Source organism: Salvelinus fontinalis, chromosome 10 (genome assembly GCF_029448725.1).
Source record: "Salvelinus fontinalis isolate EN_2023a chromosome 10, ASM2944872v1, whole genome shotgun sequence".
Classification (NCBI taxonomy): Eukaryota; Metazoa; Chordata; class Actinopteri; order Salmoniformes; family Salmonidae; genus Salvelinus; species Salvelinus fontinalis.
In genome coordinates, this window is record NC_074674.1 from 16,519,739 (window position 1) to 16,540,883 (window position 21,145).

Sequence of the window (21,145 nt, forward strand, 5' to 3'; positions counted from 1 at the left end):
CACTTCTCCAAACACAGCCAATTGAAAGCTGAACAGAGCTGTGTTCTCAGGTGGGCGTGGCTTGAGCCTTGCTATCCACAAAGTGTCTGAGAGTAGGAGTGCTGATCTAGGATCTGTCCGTATAATCTTATTTATTGGGATCTAAAAGGCAAAACTGATCATCCTAGATCAGCACTCCTACTACGCTTTGTGGACACAGGCCCTGGATTGATCTTATCTGAGCTAGTCTCTCTCTCTCTTCACTTATTTGGTTTGTCATGGGAGTTTGTCTGGTACAGGAAGCAGTAGGCCTACTGTCTGTTGTTGGATTATCCTGCTCTCTGTGTCGTCACTAACTAACTGTAGCCACTTCAGTAGATAGTCAATACTGTTTATAGCTAACATGTAGCTAACGAGGGACCTTTTGACCTTCTCATCCAATGGATTTTGAGAAGGAGTCGAGAAGAGAGGTCGCAAGGAATTAAGGAAATTCAGTTGAGATTCTCCCCCTACATGGCTCTGGTCACATCTTTTCCTCCCTCTGTTCCTTTGAGTGGCCTAGTGAGTGCTATGTCCACTCTACCCTGTAGATGGCGTGTTCCACAGTGTGAGCCGCGGGCGGTGTCGCCTTCAGGCCCTCTCTCTGTCTAAATCTATGTCTCTACTCCACCCTGCTAGTAAGTACAGCTTACCTTAGATCCTCTATCCTCCACCACTCGCTCTGTGCTAAAACTAGGCATGGCAGACATGTGGCTACTGTGTGTGCGTCCGACGTGCAGGTGCATATGTATGCACAGTACCACACCTACTCATTCAAGGTTGGACACACCTACTCATTCAAGGTTGTTGTTTAAAAAAACTAAACTAATTTCTACATTGTAGAATAATAGTGAAGACATCAAAACTATAAAATAACACATGGAATCATGTAGTAACCAAAGACGTGTTAAACAAATCAAAATATATTTTAGATTTGAGGTTCTTCAAAGTAGCCACCCTTTGCCATGACGACAGCTTTTCACACTCTTGGCATTCTGTCAACCAACTTCATGAGGTAGTCACCTGGAATGCATTTCAATGAACAGGTTCATTTGTGGAATTTATTTCCTTCTTAAAGCGTTTGAGCCAATCAGTTGTGTTGTGACAAGGTAGGGGTGGTATACAGCAGATAGCTCTATTTGGTAAAAGACCAAGTCCATATTAGGGCAAGAACAGCTCAAATAAGCAAAGCAAAACGACAGTCCATAATTACTTTTAGACATGAAGGCCAGTCAATCTGGACATTTTTTCCAGAACTTTCCATTCCTGCGCAATTGCAAAAACCATCAAGCGCTATGATGAGAATGGCTCTCATGAGGACCGCCCCAGGAAAGGAAGACCCAGAGTTAACTCTGCTGCAGAGGATAAGTTAACTAGAGTTAACTGCATGTCAGATTGCTGCCCAAATACATGCTTCGCACAGTTCAAGTTCAAGTAACAGACATCTCAACATCAACTGTTCAGAGGAGACGGTTGAATTGAATTGCTGCAAAGAAACCACTACTAAAGGACACCAATAAGAAGAAGAGACTTGCTTGGGCCAAGAACCATGAGCAATTAGACCGGTGGAAATCTGTCCTTTTGGTCTGATGTGTTCAAATTTGAGATGTTTGGTTCCAACCACCGTGTCTAGGCAGAGTAGGTGAACGGATGATCTCCGCATGTGTGGTTCCCACCGTGAAGCATGGAGGTGTGGGGGTGCTTTACTGGTGACAGTTGTCTGTGATTTATTTAGCATTCTGCAACGATACGCCATCCCATCTGGTTTGCGCTTAGTGGGGCTACCATTTGTTTTTTTCAACAGGAGAATAATCCAAAACACACATCCAGGCTGTGTAAGGGCTATTTGACCAATATAGAAAATAGGAAAAATAAAGAAAAACCCTTGAATGAGTAGGTGTGTCCAACCTTTTGACTGGTTTCCGTAGATGTGCTTGTATGTCAGTGTTTATGTAGGGTGAGGGCATAGGAAAGTGCATTGGCTGGCTAGGCTACCCCGCCAAATCACAGTGTAAGCTCAACATTGCTGGGTATTGGGTAGGGCGGGGGGGGGGGGGGGGGGGGGGTCATCCATAATGTTGCTCATGCTCTGTCATTTCACACAGCGGGTTCATGTTCTGTCTCGTCCTCCACAGAACGGAGAGAGCTCAGCCTATCGAAGCAACCTCAAGATAAAAGGTATGTATCCACTGACGTAGTGTTTGTCTAAAGTGAGTGTGACATTTTTACAGTTCCATACAGTTTTCCCCTAATTCCCAGGCTCTCCAGCCTTCAGCCAAGACTACTTGGTTGGTTGCTGGGCGACCGAGGGCTGTCTCTGTCGTGGAGTTCCTGGTTGTCTTCGTATCAAGAAAAGGGGTGGCAGGTAGCCTAGCACTTAGAGAGGCTAGCCAGCAACCCGAAAGGTTGCCAATTCAAATGCCGGGTCTGAGTTGTAAAGTCTGGCGGGAAGTGAGCTGGTCACCGGATGGTTGCTGCGATCAAAATCCTACATGCCGTTGTGCCCTTGAGCAAGGCACTTAAACCCCCACAATAACAGCTCTTTGTTTAACACTGTTGTTGTATAACTTTGTTGTTGTGCCACAGCTTGTAGGGCTGTTTTAACCCTGTGTCACAGGTCGTAGCGTAGAGATATGACACTTCTTATCAGTACCCAAACTGTTTGTGTAGACTGAACTGTAAGCCCATTGTGCTCAGTGTCTATTTATCAATGTAAATGTCGTCCAATGCAAATTTCAAATACAAGTACTGTGCTCAGATGAAGTTAGGCTAACGCACTGTAACATTTGTGACACGGTGAGTGTAGTAGGATTTACTGTATAGTATCCCTTGAGTAAATAGCTCCAGCAAAAGTGGGATGGACAAAGAAAAAGGCCTCTTTGTTTCCTGCTTCACTATGTCCTTCGTCGTGATGAGATGCTGCCGGGAACCATGCCAACTGCCTCTGTCCTCCCTCCATTCAGGAGTTAAAATGTCCTGAACGCACACGGTCACAGCACTATAGCTCCCTCTAGAGTATGTTTCCTGTACCTGTCAGTGTGTACCAGATCTGTGTGTGTGTGTGTTTATTTGTGTGTGTGCGCATTTTAGTCTATGTGTATGTGTGTGTTCATGTACTGTATGTATCAGAGCTGTGTGTGTGTGTCCCTAGGGAGTTAAAGTTCCGTAAGCGTGCCCAGTCCGCAGACGACGAGGGCAGCGTTGAGCTGGCAGAGTCCCTCCAACACCTCACCCTCTCAGAGTTCCTCAAAGAGTATGTGGGCATCGCCCCCTTCTGGGCTGGCAGCCCTGGCCCTTCCTCTCCACTGGGCAGATAGCCCATAGCTTTTAACCCTACAGTAACTCCCTTGATCTGGAAGCCAGCCATCTAGTCCCTAGCTTCAGCCGCTAACCCCTTTTAAGCCAAACATTTTAACCCTAGAACTCCCCTGTGTGCATCGTCACATTTAACGTCTAACGTTTGTGCCCACAATGCTCTCTGCCTAGCATGGCATCAAAAATAACCTTTCGAGATCGCACTTGTATGCTGTTGATGCCAATTAACGAACCGTGTTTGATTACCATACGTGTGCTGCATGTGTCTGTAACTACCACTATGTAACCCTTAACCCATAGTGCTCTACCACTGACCTCTGACTCAGGGTGAAAATGAATCCCTTTGTAACACTAAAACTTGTGGCAAATGAGCTGCCACCAACTTTAAGTAGACGACACCTTAATGATGGAGTTTTGACCAGTCTTTTTGTTTGTGTTAATTCTGTAATAAACATGGATGGTTGGCTTTGTGTGGTGCATGTGCTCCAACTGTATACTTGATCCAGCCTGGTATGACCGTCACAGGCTGATTGAACTACTAACCAAATACCATGTCTACTATAAGGCTTGTGCTTTAAATAAGTTGTATGCGGAGTTAATACGTTTTTGTTTCCACGTGGCCTCATTAGCTAGGTTTCCATCCAATTGGTGGCAGATTTTCATTTGAATATTCTAAATTTCAACTCTACTGAACTTTTTGACACAAAACATGTTGCGTTATGTGGCATATGTGCCCACTCTGGGCTTTGCACGTGCGCTCAAGCCAACAACTCGCACATACATGAAGAGGTTCCTGTTGTGGGCAAATGAGCGAGATCCTTTTTTAATTGTCAAACGGAAGAAACGAATCGATCGTCATGTCACCAGAATAAGACCCTGGATATTTATTGAAAGCAACATCAAGCTCATTACCGTACACTTTCACCACCCTGTGAAGCTCATCATAACTTATATCATCTGTAGTAAAACGGTTGGATGGAAACCTGGTTATAGATGATATACTAAGTCAGACAATTACTACTCGCAGAAACGACTGAGTAATAATTCATTTGAGATGACCAGGCAGAAATAAAGATCGGCAAATAAGACTGGTATGGATACCATTTATAAAAAGCAACAACAACATGGAAAGTCACATATGTTGCTGACCCCATTGCGTCTGAACAGAATTGAAGAAGAGGAGTGGGACAAGTACAACATCCCTTCCAAGGTGGCGTCAGAGAAATACAAAATGATTCGTACCTTCAGCTTCCTCAAGAGCCGGATGTCGAGCACACGCAACAAGAACAAGGTAAACCCTATTTTAACACTAATCGTGAGACTAGGTCAGCACTCATTTAGCCATTTAGAGCATATGCCATGTTCAGAGACGTACTCAACTGGACTAAATAATCACAGACAGAATGTACACACCGACTGACTCACATGTGATCTACACCTCAGTCTAGATCTAACGATCTACAGCTATAAGGACTGCATGACATACCCGTAAAGGGCTGTAAAAACAATATAATTGACTATTATCACACAAAAAAAGAAGTTGTGCTGCTATTATCACTTAATTATCGGATACAAAAGCGACTTTTGGGTCGTTGAAAAGCACTATATAAATACCATGTATTATGATAATAGTAATTATTATCGTCATCCCAACCCTTCTCCTTATACTATAGTATTCACATCAGGATCTGTGCTTCACGTGATGACAAGAAGCAGGAAATGTTTTGGGAAATAACTGTAACCCAAAACGTCACTCAAACCCTCGTGTAGCTTCCTTCCTTTTAATCATAAACCCTTTGTTGGTGGATCCGCATTTACAACCCCCCCCCCAGGTGTTAATGCACTGCTCCGTCTCCTTCACAGTGGACTTTAAAATGGGCTAAAATAAGGCGGGGCTCCTTCTCACTCAAACTGCTTCAATTGGAGTCGGTGCACGTGTGTTGCTATTCGTGGCTACTTCAAGGCTACTTCAGAGTACAAGTAACCTGACTGATATTGCTTTAAGTCGAGTCTAGCCTATGGTGTTACAGAGTTACAATTACACGATATGCTTTGATGGATTGCATCTGAAGGGTTTTGATGTAGTTACAGTATGTGGGTGTGCAATAACCAGCCTATCCATACCTCTGATGTTCACCCCTGTGCATCTGCCCTGGTTTTCCAAGGGGAAGGAGAAGGAAAGGGAGAAAGAGAAGGACAGGCAGCAGAATGGACATCGCTTCTCCACGGGGTCCTGTGCTGGACCCACTGTCTGTCTGGTCTGTGACAAACCTGCCACTGGCAAGGAACTTCTGCACTGCTCCAGTAAGTAACACGGTTAATCAATCTGTCAATCAAAATGTATTAATAACAGCTTTTTTACATCAACAATTAACCAGTAGTACATCAACCGATCAGTCAAAACAAACAGCAATTTGTCGCTCAACGTTACAAACAGACAAGCATATCTCAGTGATCTGTACACCTCTGAACAATGTAGATGAATTGAAAAATATCACATTTATGGATAATACAGTATATCAATACATATTGTGTCTCAAGGAAAATATATTGCATAGGCTTTTTTTGCATTCGACAATGATAATATAATTGACAATGATGGGGAGGCAGGTAGCCCAGAGGTTAGAGCGTTGGGCCAGTAACCGAAAGGTTGCTGGATCGAATCCCCGAGCTGACAAGGTCAAAATCTGTCGCTCTGCCCCTGAACAAGGCAGTTAACCCACTGTTCCTAGGCCGTCATTGAAAATAAGAATTTGTTCTTAACTGACTTGCCTAGTTAAATAAAGTTTAAAATAAATGAACTTTAATTCGCAATTTTTTTGCTGGACAATTGTAGAACTGAATTAATATACGATCCTATTCTATTTCCAGTCTTTCATTTCTTCTCTTTATGAACCTATCCCTCTCTCCCTAAGGTTGTACACTCATGGTCCATAAGGGTTGTAATGACTTTGCTCCCCCGTGTCTAAAGGTGAGTTTCAGCCTGGATACTTCTGCCTCGACCCACAACCACACACACAAACATAGACATGGCTAATCTAGTCCAGTGACACATCTACTCCTCATCTCTCTCTGTTGAACAATGTGATCTAGTTGGAATGTTTGGTTGTCTGGTATCCTACTATCCTTCCTTTTGTTAATCTTTGTTTTAAAACTATAGAAACTTGTGAAGAACCGAACGGCATCCCTCCCGCAGAGTGAGTGTTACATTGCGGAGTTCAAGGGTCACTGACTAAGGACCGTATTACCGATTTAATGTTTTTTTTATTTTTATGACTGTGTTTTTCTTTCTTTCTGCTTGCATTTTGTATTTACATTTGGATGTGTGTATATTCTGTAATTCAGGGCTCATCTGTTAAAGAGACCGTGGTCTCAGTATGACTCCCTGATAAAACAAAAAATGTAATTAAATGTCACAGCTCTTTGTTGTCATCATGTGAAGCACACAGGAAGGAATGCTGAAACAATAACATTCCTCCCCTCCCTTCCCTCCTTCATACTTCACAGTGCGAGACAGTCCCTCTTCATGTCTGATCGCCACCTCAGCCTCTCTACCTATGATGAGCCAGAGGGACAGGAGGGAAACAGCCTCACTCCCCAACCCCCTCTCCAGGAGCGTCCCCTCTGCCACTGACAGGTCAGCTAAGCATCCGTTCACTCACTCTCAGTATATTACAGTAAGCTTGTGATGAAGATTTTTTGCGATGATGCCTATGTCATTGACATATTGTCACTCTCCCAGCAGGCTTAGCGAGAGTCCGGAAGTGGAGTCTGACAGGAGATGGGGTCCTGGCCGATCAGAGGAGCTCCTACAGACCACGGAGTCGTCCTCCTCCACTGACTCCTCCCTCGGAGAAGGTACTGCAGAGACGGGAACCCAGAAGGGACACTTGGAAAAGTGATCATCTTAACGGTTAAAAGGGAAAAGTCACCATCATGTTCTTTTTGTCCCCCCTCTCGTCCTGTAGACTGTGTGGACACCGGCCTCCACAGCGACCTGGCTGCTGATGCTCTGGACTACGAGGCTGAGTCTTGGAGTCTGACGGTGGAACACAAGTTTTGTAAAAAGCAGGACAAACGGGTGGTCAAGAGACAGGACGTCGTCTATGGTGAGCTAACGATGTACTCAGAACAGTTGAACCACCATATGTAACCCAACCCTGCTGTTTTGTAGTACAGTTTTGAGTTATGACTGAGGTATGACTTCTGAAATGTTATGGGCCGTAGCACAGGAATGGTTACGGTTTGTTATAATGGCATGTCCACGGGATATGTTTGTCTACTCGGGACCTTTGTCATCTTTGAAATGTGGATAGTTGGACTTGGAGGGGATCAGTTTGAGCAAGACGAGACGCGGAATCGCAAAAATGTACACGTAATGCGTGTTTTTCTGGGATGCAGGATGGTTTGTAGATCTGCGATCCTGCGCAGTCCAACTGCAATGTAGTAGATCTCAAACACGCACTGTTTTTGTGTGTGTCCCCGTCCTCTCAGAGTTGATGCAGACAGAGATGCACCACCTCCAGACTCTGTGCATCATGGCTGAGGTCTTCCGGCGAGGGATGAGGGAGGAGGTCCAGCTGGACGCCGGCGCCGTGGGGCGTGTCTTCCCCTGTTTGGACGAACTCCTGCTCCTCCACCACGACCTCTTCAACTCCATGAGGGAACGCCGCCACAGCTCCGCCCAGCCATACGGGAACAGGAACTACGTCATAGACCGCATCGGAGACGCTCTGCTGCAACAGGTGCACTGTTAAAATGAAGTGCTTGTAACAACAAGGAGACAGAACCTTAACTTTTCTGGAGAGGGGTCGGGACAGAACGGTATTGTACTTTCTGTCATACGGTCAGGAATCTGTGGAGACAGAATTAACTTACAACCCCTAAAATTACATGGAAGTGCTGATTCTCCCACAAAAACATGGATAAATACAGATATGTTTTTTTGTGTGTGTCTGAAACATTGCCAACATCCACTCAGTCTCTCCTGTAATTCAACCTCAATAGACATGACTGTGGTATTAATGTTCTGTGACTGATTGAGTACGTTGGCTCAATATGAGTGCCTGTATAACATCTCATTTCTGGTGCAGTTTTCCGAAGAGAACGCAGAGAGGATGAAACAGGTGTATGGAGACTTTTGCAGCCATCACACTGAGGCAGTCACCTTCTTCAAAGAGCTACAGCAACACAACAAACGATTTCAGACCTTCATCAAGGTACGGGCTTGTCTGTTTATAGCACCTCTATAAGCCTCGAGTTACACTACATGGCCAAAAGTATGTGGACACGCCTTCAAATGACTGGATTTGGCTATTTCAGTCACACCGTTGCTGACAAGTGTATACAATTGAGCACACAGCCATACAATTGAGCACAAAGCAACGTCCATACAGAAATGGTTTGTTGAGATCGGTGTGGAAGAACTTGACTGGCCGGCACAGAGCCCTGACCTCAACCCCACTAAACACCTTTGGGATGAATTGGGACCCCGTCTGCGAGCAAGGCCTAATCGCCTAACATCAGTGCCGCTAATGCTCTTTTGGCTGAATGGAAGCGAGTCCCTGCAGCAATGTTCCAACATCTAGTGGAAAGCCTTCCCAGAAGAGTGGAGTCTGTTATAGCAGCAAAGGGGGGACCATATTAATGCCGATGATTTTGGAATTAGATATTTTCCAAGCAAGTGTCCACATACTTTTGTAGTAGTGTATCTTGAGAAGATATCTGGAGAAACGATCTGTCCTAACAAGTTAAATTGTCTTAAATATTCCACTTGTGACTAATTATTCAATGTCGATTGTGTGTTTCTATAGCAACAAAGTAATAACTATTTGGTGCGGAGGAGAGAGATCCCAGAATGCATCTTGTTGGTGACCCAGAGGATAACTAAGTACCCTGTTCTGTTGGAGAGGATTCTACAGTACACCCAGGGTCGGTCTGTCTGCCTTTCTCTGCTCTGCTGCCCACTGCTGTTAGGATCAGATAAATCAAATCGTGATAACACGAACAGGCTAGTTTTTTGTTGGACAGGTGGTTTTATCGTACCGCTCAGCTATCAGTGAAAATATACAGCAGTTACAGTAAGATATTACATGAAACGTTTGCTGTGTTGTATTTGAAATGTAACTTCCATACTGATATGGGGCTGGTAACCGGATGTATAGTTTTGATCCTACTACTTCAATGTGCCTGAATATTTTCTCTCTCTCCCTCCTCCCTCGATCCCCCCCTCTCCCTCTTTCAGAGGACAGTGAGGAGCACAGGGACCTCTCCAGAGCTCTGGTTTTGATCAAGGAGGTGATCGCAGCTGTAGACCTGAGGGTCAGTGAGTTTGAGCAGGGTCAGAGGTTACAGGATGTCCTAAACCGGATGGACAACCGTAGTGCTGCCAAGCTGAAGAATGGACACACCTTTAGGAAGCAGGATGTTCTGGTGCCAGGCCGGACCCTCAAACACCAGGGCCTGTTACTGTGGAAGACCGCCACCGGACGACTCAAAGGTCTGAGGCACTGATCAATTAATCAACCAATCAGTCAATCAAGCAACCGATCAAGCAATACATGAATCAGTCAATCAATCAGTTTCACACTAATGATAATATTGATGAGGGATTACATTGTTCACAATTGTTTTGCTGTCTCTTATCTCTGCAGATGTCTTGGCTCTCCTTCTCACAGACACACTGATCTTCCTCCAGGAGAAAGACCAGAAGTTCATATTCGCTGCTGTGGTATGTCTGTGAAATGGTCTCGTGACATTTTGCTGTTTATGGAGTAAGACAGCATAAACTCTACCGTTCAATTCAGTTCCTTTGGACTCTGTCTGATAGCTTCGGGCTACTGCTCTCCGTGTTATTATATCGGAGGGGTTGGGGAAAAAAGCATCCTGGATAAACGAATAAAGTATATCTGATCATATATGGGGGGACTGAGACTCAAAAAGACATGTCAACGGAGACATCAGTGAGTGTTGGCCCCCTGTATTCATTCAATTGACTAATGCTCTCTCATCCTCCCATACTGTCTGTGCTCCTCAGGACCAGAAGCCCCCAGTGATCTCTCTGCAGAAGCTGATTGTCAGAGAGGTAGCCAATGAGGAGAGAGGGATGTTTCTGATCAGTGCGTCGGCTGCGGGTCCAGAGATGTACGAGGTCCACACCTCCTCGAAAGACCGACGCAACACCTGGATGAGGCACATCCGAGAGGCTGTGGAGAGGTCAGTAAAGGGTGTGGTTAGTGTGTGTGTGTGCATACGTGTGTGTGTATGCTTATCGCGGTCTGTCTGTCTGTCTGTCTGTCTGTCTGTCTATCCAGCTGTCCAGAGGATGAGGAGGAGAACACTAGCGAATCAGAGGAGGAGAGAAGAGCATCTGAAGCCAGAGCCCAGAAGATACAAAGACTACAGGGTAATATGCTACTGTTCATTCATAGCTTACAAATAGCTTGTCTGCAATGATCCTTTCACTTTGATTAGCCCACATTTCCTATAGTATGGTCACGTAGTGTGTGTTTGTGGATTGTGGGTGCATGAAGAAACTGCACATTACTTTGTGTATCATTTCTGTGTTGATTGTGTAATACTGACCGTAAAGTGCTATTTGTGTCACCGACTGCTTGATTCTGCGTGTCGATTGTACATGAATGGTTTTATGTCGCGTTGATCTATCAGAGAGCCTGTCCAGTCAGGACCATCAGATATGTTCCACTCTGGAGGAGAAGCTACAGATCTATGCTGAACTGTCTACCTTGAGGGGTGCCACCCAGGAACCACACCTTGAGCCACGCTTACTGGTCCAGCCGCAGCCAGAGGAGGTTCCCCGGGCTGCAGTACTGCTCACTGCCGCGCTCCGAGAGGGTCAGACGAGACACCACACTTTTAGCCTCACTGACCGTTGTTAGCATCATGTACATGTTGTCCATTTCCTGTTGTAGAGTGTCCAATGTCTTTGTCTGTCTGTGGGTCTTTTTGTCTACGGTAAATTCTCTTTCTTCCTCTCTAACCACCCATCTCCTCTCTCCTTCTCCAGCTGAGAACCTGAGGACCACTCTGTCCTCCAGGACCTGTTCTCCCTCCAGCCTCTGCAGCCCTCACAGGGACCCCCTGCCCAACCCTGTGTCCTCAGCCAACCCTCCTACCCCCATGGACACCCCCACAGACGGCGAAGCCTCACATGGGGACCCTGATACCAGGGACGGGGAGTGGTCAGCCTCCCAGGCCCTTGTACTGCAGTCCCTGACTCAACCCCACACTGGGGACACTAATAATATCAACCTTAAGGTAGGTCTTCTATACAAGGTTTTGTTTTCTACCATAGATATTGAACTCGGGTCCCTGTAACTGTCAGTCTAACATGTTAGCCATAACACCAAGTGGCTCAAATACAAATGGGATTTGTAGTTGTAGCCATTAAGCTTATTGTAGTCTTTAGCTGCTGAGGTGTACTCAGTCTGTGTTCATATTGGCCTTGGCTTCTCACCTTCCTCCACCTTCTTATGGTGGTGGAACATTGTTTAAATAATTGAACACCATCTATTTGAATTTCATCTCAGCCTTAATGTGCTAAATTATTAATATCTTAATAATACAGGGAAAGTCAATTTAGCTCTCAAATGTACCGTCTCATTAAAAATAGATGGATAATAATATCCCAATTTCCTCGGCCACATTTGTGCTACCGTTAGCATCTTGTCCCGGCTGTGAGGTGAATGACTGTGATAAAAGAGAGTAATATTGACAGAATGTAATGTAGTGTATAGAGCAGGGGTACTCAACTTTTACCCGACGAGGTCCGGAGCCTGCTGGTTTTCTGTTTTACCTGTTAATTAATTGCACACACCTGGTGTCCCAGCAGGTCTAAAGCAGTCCCAGTAGTCCTCCAGACCGCATAGGGTAGGATTTGAATACCCCTGGTATAGAGCAATGCAATGTACAGCACGTGTCAATCTCATTCCACGGAGGGCTTAGTGTCTGTGGGTTTCCGCTCCTCCATTGTACTTGATTGATGAATTAAGGTCACGGATTAGTAAGGACCGCCCCTCACCTGGTTATCTAGGTCTTAACTGAAAGGAAAAACAAAAAACCAGCAGACACTAGGGCCTCCATGGAATGAGTTTGACACCCCTGGTGTACAGATTCTGTGCACAGACACTACCAGACCACAAAGTGGCGCTATATACTTACATGACCACATAGACTTCTCAGATAAATCTCTTTCGAAAATGTGCCATGTAATAAGAGGAGAAGATACTGTACTCTCACCACTACACTCTAGTCTAGTCCGGGAGTAAGACCGTATTGGCTGGCTTCAACTGATACGAGTATACAGTAGTAGTAGGAGACTAAAACTCCCTTGCCATCTACTGTAGAAGTGAACTGTTTATTTTCATATACAACACACTGAAATAGAACCAGGACATGTATTCCTTAACAGTTTTTCATGGAAGGAATATCATTTGTGAAGTGATTAAGTCATCTACAGTGGTTTGCGAAAGTACTCACCCCACTTGGCATTTTTCCTATTTTGTTGCCTTACAACCTGGAATTAAAATAGATTTTTGGTGGGTTTGTATCATTTGATTTACACAACATGCCTACCACTTTGAAGATGCAAATGTTTTTTTTATTGTGAAACATTTACATTTACATTTTAGCAGACGCTCTTATCCAGAGCGACTTACAGTAGAGTGCATACATTTTATTACATTTTACATACTGAGACAAGGATATCCCTACCGGCCAAACCCTCCCTAACCCGGACGACGCTATGCCAATTGTGCGTCGCCCCACGGACCTCCCGGTTGCGGCCGGCTGCGACAGAGCCTGGGCGCGAACCCAGCCCAGCCTGGGCGCGAACCCAGAGACTCTGGTGGCGCAGCTAGCACTGCGATGCAGTGCCCTAGACCACTGCGCCACCCGGGAGGTTCACAAACAAGCGTGCATAACTATTCATCCCCCCCAAAGTCAATACTTTGTAGATACACCTTTTGCAGCAATTACAGCTGCAAGTCTCTTGGGCTATGTCTCTATAAGCTTGGCACATCTAGCCCCTGGGATTTTTGCCCATTCTTCACGGCAAAACTGCTCCAGCTCCTTCAAGTTGGATGGTGTACAGCAATCTTTAAGTCATACCACAGACTCTCAATTGGAATGAGGTCTGGGCTTTGACTAGGCCATTCCAAGACATTTAAATGTTTCCCATTAAACCATTCGAGTGTTGCTTTAGCAGTATGCTTAGGGTCATGGTCCTGCTGGAAGGTGAACCTCTGTCCCAGTCTCCAATCTCTGGAAGACTGAAACAGGTTTCCCTCAAGAATTTCCCTGTATTTAGCGCCATCCATCATTCCTTCCATTCTGACCAGTTTCCCAGTCCCTTTTATTGACAAACATCCCCACAGCACCAAGGATGGAGTTCTCGGGGTGATGAGAGGTGTTGGGTATGCGCCAGACATAAGAGTTTTCCTTGATGCCAAAAAGCTCCATTTGAGTCTCATCTGACCAGAGTACTTTCTTCCATATGTTTGGGGAGTCTCCCACATGCCTTTAGGCGAAAACCAAACGTGTTTTCTTATTTTTTTCTTTAAGCAATGGCTTTTTTCTGGCCACTCTTCCATAAAGCCCAGCTCTGTGGAGTGTACGGCTTAAAGTGGTCCTATGGACAGATACTCCAATCTCTGCTGTTGAGCTTTGCAGCTTCTTCAGGGTTACCTTTGGTCTCTTTGTTGCCTCTCTGATTAATGTCCTCCATGCCGGGTCCGTGAGTTTTGGTGGGCTGCCTTCTCTTGGCAGGTTTGTTGTGGTGCCATATTCTTTCCATTTTTTAATAATGGATTTAATGGTGCTCTGTGAGATGTTCAAAGTTTCTGATATTTTTTTTATAACCCAACACTGATCTGTACTTCTCCACAACTTTGTCCCTGACCTGTTTGGAGACCTCCTTGGTCTTCATGGTGCCTCTTGCTTGGTGGTGCCCCTTGCTTAGTGGTGTTGCAGACTCTGGGGCCTTTCAGAACAGGTGTATATATACTGAGATCATGTGACACTTAGATTGCACACAAGTAGACTTTCTTTAGCTAATTATGTGACTTCTGAAGGTAATTGGTTGCATCAGATCTTATTTAGGGGCTTCATAGCATATGCACGCACCACTTTTCCATAAAAAAATTAAAATATGTCTTTCAATCAAGTTATTTTTTTCATTTCACTTCACCAATTTGGACTATTTTGTGTATGTCCATTACATGTAATCCAAATTAAAATCAATTTAAATTACTGGTTGTAATGCAACAAAATAGGAAAGATGCAAAGGGGGATGAATACTTTTGCAAGGCACTGTACCAACATGGGAGACTGACTGTTAGTCGTGTGTTTGATGTCTTCTTCAATAACAGGTGACTCAGAGTGTCCAGAGCTTGACCCAGTTACTCTACAGTCTGCAGGTGAGCTCATCACACACAAACTCTCTCACACACACACACACGCATGCACGCACGCACACACACGCACACACACACACTTTGTCTCTATCTCAGTCACTCATTTCCATTTCCTACAAAGACCAATTGTGTTCTCAAATAAAATATCATCTAACTGTATTTGTCACATGTACCGAACTGGTGTAGACTTTACCGTGAAATGCTTGGTAAAATAGTAATAAAATAGTAACACTAGAGGAATAAAATACAGTACAGGGAGTACCAGTACCAGATCAATGTGCAGAGGTATGAGGTATTTGAGGTAGATATCTACATGAATGCAGGGTAAAGTGACTTGGCTTCAACATAGATAATAATAAATAACAGAACAGCAACAAAAGCGCGTGTGTGTTTGTGTAAGTAGTGTATGTGAATGTGTGTGGGTAGTGAATGTGTGTGGGTTGCAAACCCCCCCCCCCCCCCCATCCCTTTTTGCCCCAATTCGTCAGGGCATGGACTTTACAAGGTGTCGAAAGCATTCCACAGGAATGCCGGGCCATGTTGACTCCAATGCTTCCCACAGTTGTGTCAAGTTGGCTGGACGGCCTTTGGGTGGTGGACCATTATTGATACACACGGGAAACTGTTGAGCGTGAAATCCAGCAGCGTTGCAGTTCTTGACATAAGCCGGTGAGCCCGGCACCTACTACCATACCCCGTTAAAGGAACTTAAATATTGTGTCTTGTCTATTCACCCTCTGGATGGCACACATACACAAATCCAAGTCTCAATTGTCTCAAGGCTTAAAAATCCTTCTTTAACCTGTCTCCTCCCCTTCATCTACACTGATTTTAAAGTGGATTTAACAAGTGGTATCAATAATGGATCACAGCCTTCACCTGGATTCACCTGGTCAGTCTATGTCATGGAAAGAGCAGGTGTTCTTAATGGTTGTATACTCGGTATATATAAACTCAGCAAAAAAAGAAACGTCCCTTTTTCAGGACCCTGTCTTTCAAAGATAATTCGTAAAAATCTAAATAACTTCACAAATCTTCATTGTAAATGGTTTAAATATCGTTTCCCATGCTTGTTCAATGAACCATAGAGAATTAATGAACATGCACCTGTGGAAAGGTCGTTAAGATACTAACAGCTCACGGACGGTAGGCAATTAAGGTCACAGTAATGAAAACTTAGGACACTAAATAGGCCTTTCTACTGACTCTTGAAAAAACCCAAAAGAAAGATGCACAGGGTCCCTGCTCTTCTGGGTGAACGTGCCTTAGGCATGCTGCAAGGAGGCATGAGGACTGCAGATGTGGCCAGGGCAGTAAATTGCAATGGCCGTACTGTGAGACGCCTAAGACAGCGCTACAGGGAGACAGGACGGACAGCTGATCGTCCTCGCAGTGGAAGACCACGTGTAACAACACCTGCACATGATCGGTACATCCAAACATCACACCTGCGGGACAGGTACAGGATGGCAACAACAACTGCCCGAGTTACACCAGGAATGCACAATCCCTCCATCAGTGCTCAGACTGTCCACAACAGGCTGAGAGAGGCTGGACTGAGGGAATGTAGGCCTGTTGTAAGGCAGGTTCTTACCAGACATCACCGGCAACAACGTCGCCTATGAGCACAAACCCACCATCGCTGGACCAGACAGGACTGGCAAAAAGTCCTCTTCTCTGACGAGTCGCGGCTTTTTCTCACCAGGGGTGATGGTCGGATTCGTGTTTATCGTCAAAGGAATGAGCGTTACACCGAGTCCTGTACTATGGAGCGGGATAGATTTGGAGGTGGAGGATCCGTCATGGTCTGGGGCGGTGTGTCACAGCATCATCGGACTGAGCTTGTTGTCATTGCAGGCTATCTCAACGCTGTGCGTTACAGGGAAGACATCCTCCTCCCTTATGTGGTACCCTTCCTGCAGGCTCATCCTGACATGACCCTCCAGCATGATAATGCCACCAGCCATACTGCTCGTTCTGTGTGTGATTTCCTGCAAGTCAGGAATGTCAGTGTTCTGTCAAGGCCAGCGAAGAGCCTGGATCTCAATCCCATTTAGCACATCTGGGACCTGTTGGATCGGAGGGTGAGGGCTAGGGCCATTCCCCCCAGAAATGTCCGGGAACTTGCAGGTGCCTTGGTAGAAGAGTGGGGTAACATCTCACAGCAATAAATGGCAAATCTGGTGCAGTCCATGAGGAGGAGATGCACTGATTTTGACACCCCCCCCCCCCCCTTTGTTCAGGGACACATTATTCCATTTCTGTTAGTCACATGTCTGTGGAACTTGTTCAGTTTTTGTCTCAGTTGTTGAATCTTGTTGTGTTCATACAAATAGTTACACATGTTAAGTTTGCTGAAAGTAAACGCAGTTGACAGTGAGAGGACGTTTATTTTTTTGCTGAGTTTAGTCTAGTGAGTGTGCAAGTGCAAGATGCAAGTGCAAGATAGAGTCAGTGCAGATTTTTTTGGTACCATTGATTGACTATTTAGCAGTCTGGCTATTTAGCAGTCTTATGGCTTGGGAGTAGAAGCTGTCTTAGAGCCTGGAGGTCCGAGAGCCGATGCTACAGTACCGGTTGCCGGACAGGAGCAGAGTGAACAGTCTATGGCTTAGGAGGCTGAAGTCTTTACGGGCCTTCCTCTAACACCGCCTGATATAAAGGTCCTGGATGGCAAGGAGCTCAGCCCAATTGATGTACTGAGCTGTCCACACCACCCTCTGTAGAGTTTTTCAGTCAAGGGCGGTGCATTTGCCATACCATGCGGTGATGTACCAAGTCAAGATGCCCTCGACGGTGCAGCTGTAGAACTTTTTGAGGATCCAAGAGCCCATGCCAAATCTTTTCAGCCCCGTGAGGGGGAAGAGGCGCTGCTGTGCCCTCTTCACAACTGTGCGGGTATGAGTGGACCATGTTAGGTCCTTAGTGATGTGGACGCCAAGGAACTTAAAGCTCTTGACCCGCTCCACAACAGCCTCATCGATGTGGATGGGGGCGTGCTCAGGGTGAAGTTGTTGTCCTGGTACCACACTGCTAAGTCTCTGACCTCCCTGTAGGCTGACTCATCACCGTCGTCAGCAAACTTGATAATGGTGTTGGAGTCATACTTGGCCACGCTGTCGTGGGTGAACAGGGAGTACAGGAGCGGACTAAGCATGCACCCCTGAGGGGCCCCAGTGTTGAGGATCAGCGGGGCAGATGTGTTGTTGCCTACTTGTAACACCTGGGGGTGGCCCGTCAGGAAGTCCAGGATCCAGTTGCAGAGGGTGGTGTTCAGTCCCAGGATCCTTAGCTTAGTGATGAGCTTTGTGGGCACTATGGTGTTGAACGCTGAGCTGTAGTCAATGAATAGCATTCTCACATCGGTGTTCCTTTTGTCCAGATGGGAAAGGGCAGTGTGGCGTGCGATTGAGATTGGGTCATCTGTGAATCTCTTGGGGCGGTATGCGAATTGGAGTGGGTCTAGAGTTTCCGGCATGATGGTGTTGATGTGAGCCATGACCAGAATTTCAAAGCACTTCATGGCTACTGACGTGAGTGCTATGGGGTGGTAATCATTTAGGCAGGTTACCTTTGCTTTCTTGGGCACAGGCACTATGGTGGTTTGTTTGAAACATTGGTATTACAGACTCGGCCAGGATGAGGTTGAAAATGTCAGTCAAGACACTTGCCAGGAGCATATACCCACGTGGGTGATTGAAAGATGAACTAAGGTCCACACTCCAATCCAGTTGGTGGTGGTAATGCACCTTAAAGTTGGTTGCCAACCTCCATTTAATGTCCAAAGAAGAAGAAGAAGCCTGAAGGAGGAGAGATTACTAGAAACAAACTAGGTTTACCCTTATATCTGTGGATTAATTGTCGGAGTAGAGGACCTTGTGCATTTCAGGTAAAATAACAACCCAATGTTTATATCCCAGGACAAATTAGCTAGCAACAGCAAGCTAACTAGCTACATTTCCATAAATGTTTAATGCTTTTCGACCTATCCCCAAATTAATATAGTTGGTTCAGAGTTCGTTTTGACATTTCAACCTGCGCGTCCTGATCGCGTCCGGTGTGCGGGGACAACATCAACATGTGCGGACGCACGCACGCGAGCGAGCGGTCTGGTCAGCATTTTATATTCCTTCAAGTGAGCATAAAAGGCATTTAGCTCATTTGGGAGTTCTGGATCGCTGGGCAAATCATGGCTGGGTTTCTTTTTGTAATCTGTTATCGTCTGCAAGCACTGCGACGAGCGTCGGCGCTGGTGTAATAGGATTCCACCTTCGTCCTATATTGTCCTATTTCAATGCCACGCTCAGGTTGAAGTGTGTGTGTGTGTGTGTGTGTGTGCGCTTATGCATGCTACTATGTGCTACTGTGTGTGTGTGTGTATGTGTGACTGCACACCAGCTTCTATAAACAGAACAATCAGCTGGATTGTCTGAATCTTGAACTTCCAGACAGTAAATAAGCGGTTAGAGAGTGGACCCCAATTATCCTATTCTAAGTGGAAGTAAGAACAGAGGATAGGCTTTTACCTTGAACTGCACAGGGGAGCATGTGATATGTAGATGGAGTCTATTCTGTTTGGTCTGTTACAGTATGTGTTTGTGTTAGTAGGTTAATGTGAAGTGGGTGTGTGTGTGTTAATCTAACAACATGTAGCTAAGCCTTTCAAGTAAGTACACTAACGATCAATGTTAAACTGTGTTGACTAACCCATTTGGTATTCAAATCACCTGCTCCTATTGCCCCCCCCATTCACCTTGGCTTGGAGCAACTCGTAGTCAGCCACAGTTGGACCCGTTTGGACTCATTCAGCCAGCCAGCCAGCTAGTCAGTTAGTCACGTTATCGTCACATTTTCGTCTCCCCTCTACAGGCAGCGGTAACCATCCAAGACAGTTTCTACGAGGTACAGAAGCTCCTCCTCCGTGAGAGTGACCGCTCCGGCCCCTGCCCGCCGAGACCACACCCCCCATGTCTCCAGGAGCAGGAGAAGCAGCGTAACCAGGAGAAGCGCCGTGAGGAGGTGGCGGCGGCGGTGCGGTTACAGGGTCAGCTGCGCCAGGTAGGGATGGCTAGCGTCGATTAGCTTTTTGATTCGCGTTTTTGTCCTTGAAATGGATAAGTAAGCAAGCATCCATCTAGTATGCGCTCAATTCACTTATTATATTTTTCTTGGAAAACTCTGATTGATTTGTGAAAAATAACTATATTTGGACTATTGATCCATTAATTGGCCCTAGCAACTATCAACCAGTTGATTCTGAAAAACCAATATATTCCTGCTCTCCAGGAGAGGCAGCGGTGGGAGAGGGAGTGCCAGATGCGCCACAGCCAACAGGGGGAGCTGGAGAGCAGGCTAGAGGAGAGGGAGAGACGGTGTCACCTGGAGGCTGAGAGGCTGAAGCAGGAGTGGGAAGAGCTCGAAGAGCAGCTGGGGGAGTACCAGCAGAGCCTGGAGAGGCTGAGGGAGGGCCAGAGAAGCGTGGGGAAGGAGAGGGAGAGGCTGGAGACCCAGCAGAAGCTGCTGCAGAGCTGGAGACACAGCCGACAGAGGAGCCTGCCTGTCATGGTCATACCGCTGGATGGTCATCAGGTGTGTGTGAGGGGGTTAGTGTGTGTGTGTGTGATGATGGCTTCAGGTATCTCACAGAAGGCCCCATAGCCTGTAGCTACTAACCACTGCATGAGAGTGTGAATGAGAGTTCCTGAGCATGTGGTTTCCATGTGTTTGATACCGTTCCATTCATTCCATTCCAGCCATTACAATGAGCCCGTCCTCCTATAGCTCCTCCCAACAGCCTCCTCTGGTGTACGTATACTGTAAGTGTGTGCATATGTGTGTGTGAACCAAGGGCATGTTTCACCCTGGGTAAGTAGTGCATTAATGAGAAGTGCCTTTCTCCCAGGGAAAGTATTGCCAGCAGCCAGAGCTACGGTGGCCCACTCAGTCAAACAGACAATTCAATCCAGCCGTTGATATACGACCTGTGGTAATGAGAGGAATTTTAGCGGCATCCGTCTCGGGGCTCAGCAGGTCCGTTCGCTAATAAACATCTTAATGATTGATGATAATTAAACCGCTGTGAATAAAAGCTCCAATTACAAAATATTTAAAAGCAGAGGCACTCAAACCCTGCAAACCAATCAATCCTCTCCAGAAAAACTTTAATTATTCATATCGACGCTTTGTTTGAAAAGCAAGTTGAGCGTGCCTGCAGTGAAATATGCCCCCGAGCTGAGAGGAGAGACATAGAGAATGAGGGAGAGAGGAGAGGCAGGAAGAGGGGGAGAAGGGTAGAGACGGCGAAAGGAGAGAGAAAGAGGAGAATAAGGAGAGGTGTTCTTATACCCTGCCCTCTGCATGCCTCTCTACAGGACCTTGTA

At 45.9% G+C, this 21,145-nt stretch overlaps 1 protein-coding gene across 1 annotated transcript in view; it reads left to right on the plus strand.

The window, feature by feature from the left end:
• LOC129863707 (rho guanine nucleotide exchange factor 28-like) overlaps nucleotides 1-21,145 on the plus strand; it is a 91,371-nt gene that overhangs the window by 55,307 nt on the left and 14,919 nt on the right. The window contains exons 14-34 of the mRNA XM_055935896.1: nucleotides 2,154-2,196; nucleotides 3,170-3,271; nucleotides 4,501-4,624; nucleotides 5,499-5,637; nucleotides 6,249-6,304; nucleotides 6,494-6,530; nucleotides 6,841-6,970; nucleotides 7,076-7,191; nucleotides 7,302-7,442; nucleotides 7,828-8,078; nucleotides 8,427-8,552; nucleotides 9,147-9,264; nucleotides 9,578-9,832; nucleotides 9,987-10,063; nucleotides 10,370-10,548; nucleotides 10,647-10,738; nucleotides 11,002-11,187; nucleotides 11,360-11,610; nucleotides 14,721-14,768; nucleotides 19,635-19,823; nucleotides 20,052-20,354. Coding sequence (XP_055791871.1) covers nucleotides 2,154-2,196; nucleotides 3,170-3,271; nucleotides 4,501-4,624; nucleotides 5,499-5,637; nucleotides 6,249-6,304; nucleotides 6,494-6,530; nucleotides 6,841-6,970; nucleotides 7,076-7,191; nucleotides 7,302-7,442; nucleotides 7,828-8,078; nucleotides 8,427-8,552; nucleotides 9,147-9,264; nucleotides 9,578-9,832; nucleotides 9,987-10,063; nucleotides 10,370-10,548; nucleotides 10,647-10,738; nucleotides 11,002-11,187; nucleotides 11,360-11,610; nucleotides 14,721-14,768; nucleotides 19,635-19,823; nucleotides 20,052-20,354 — 2,963 coding nt within the window. The remainder of the gene's footprint in view (nucleotides 1-2,153; nucleotides 2,197-3,169; nucleotides 3,272-4,500; nucleotides 4,625-5,498; nucleotides 5,638-6,248; nucleotides 6,305-6,493; nucleotides 6,531-6,840; nucleotides 6,971-7,075; nucleotides 7,192-7,301; nucleotides 7,443-7,827; nucleotides 8,079-8,426; nucleotides 8,553-9,146; nucleotides 9,265-9,577; nucleotides 9,833-9,986; nucleotides 10,064-10,369; nucleotides 10,549-10,646; nucleotides 10,739-11,001; nucleotides 11,188-11,359; nucleotides 11,611-14,720; nucleotides 14,769-19,634; nucleotides 19,824-20,051; nucleotides 20,355-21,145) is intronic.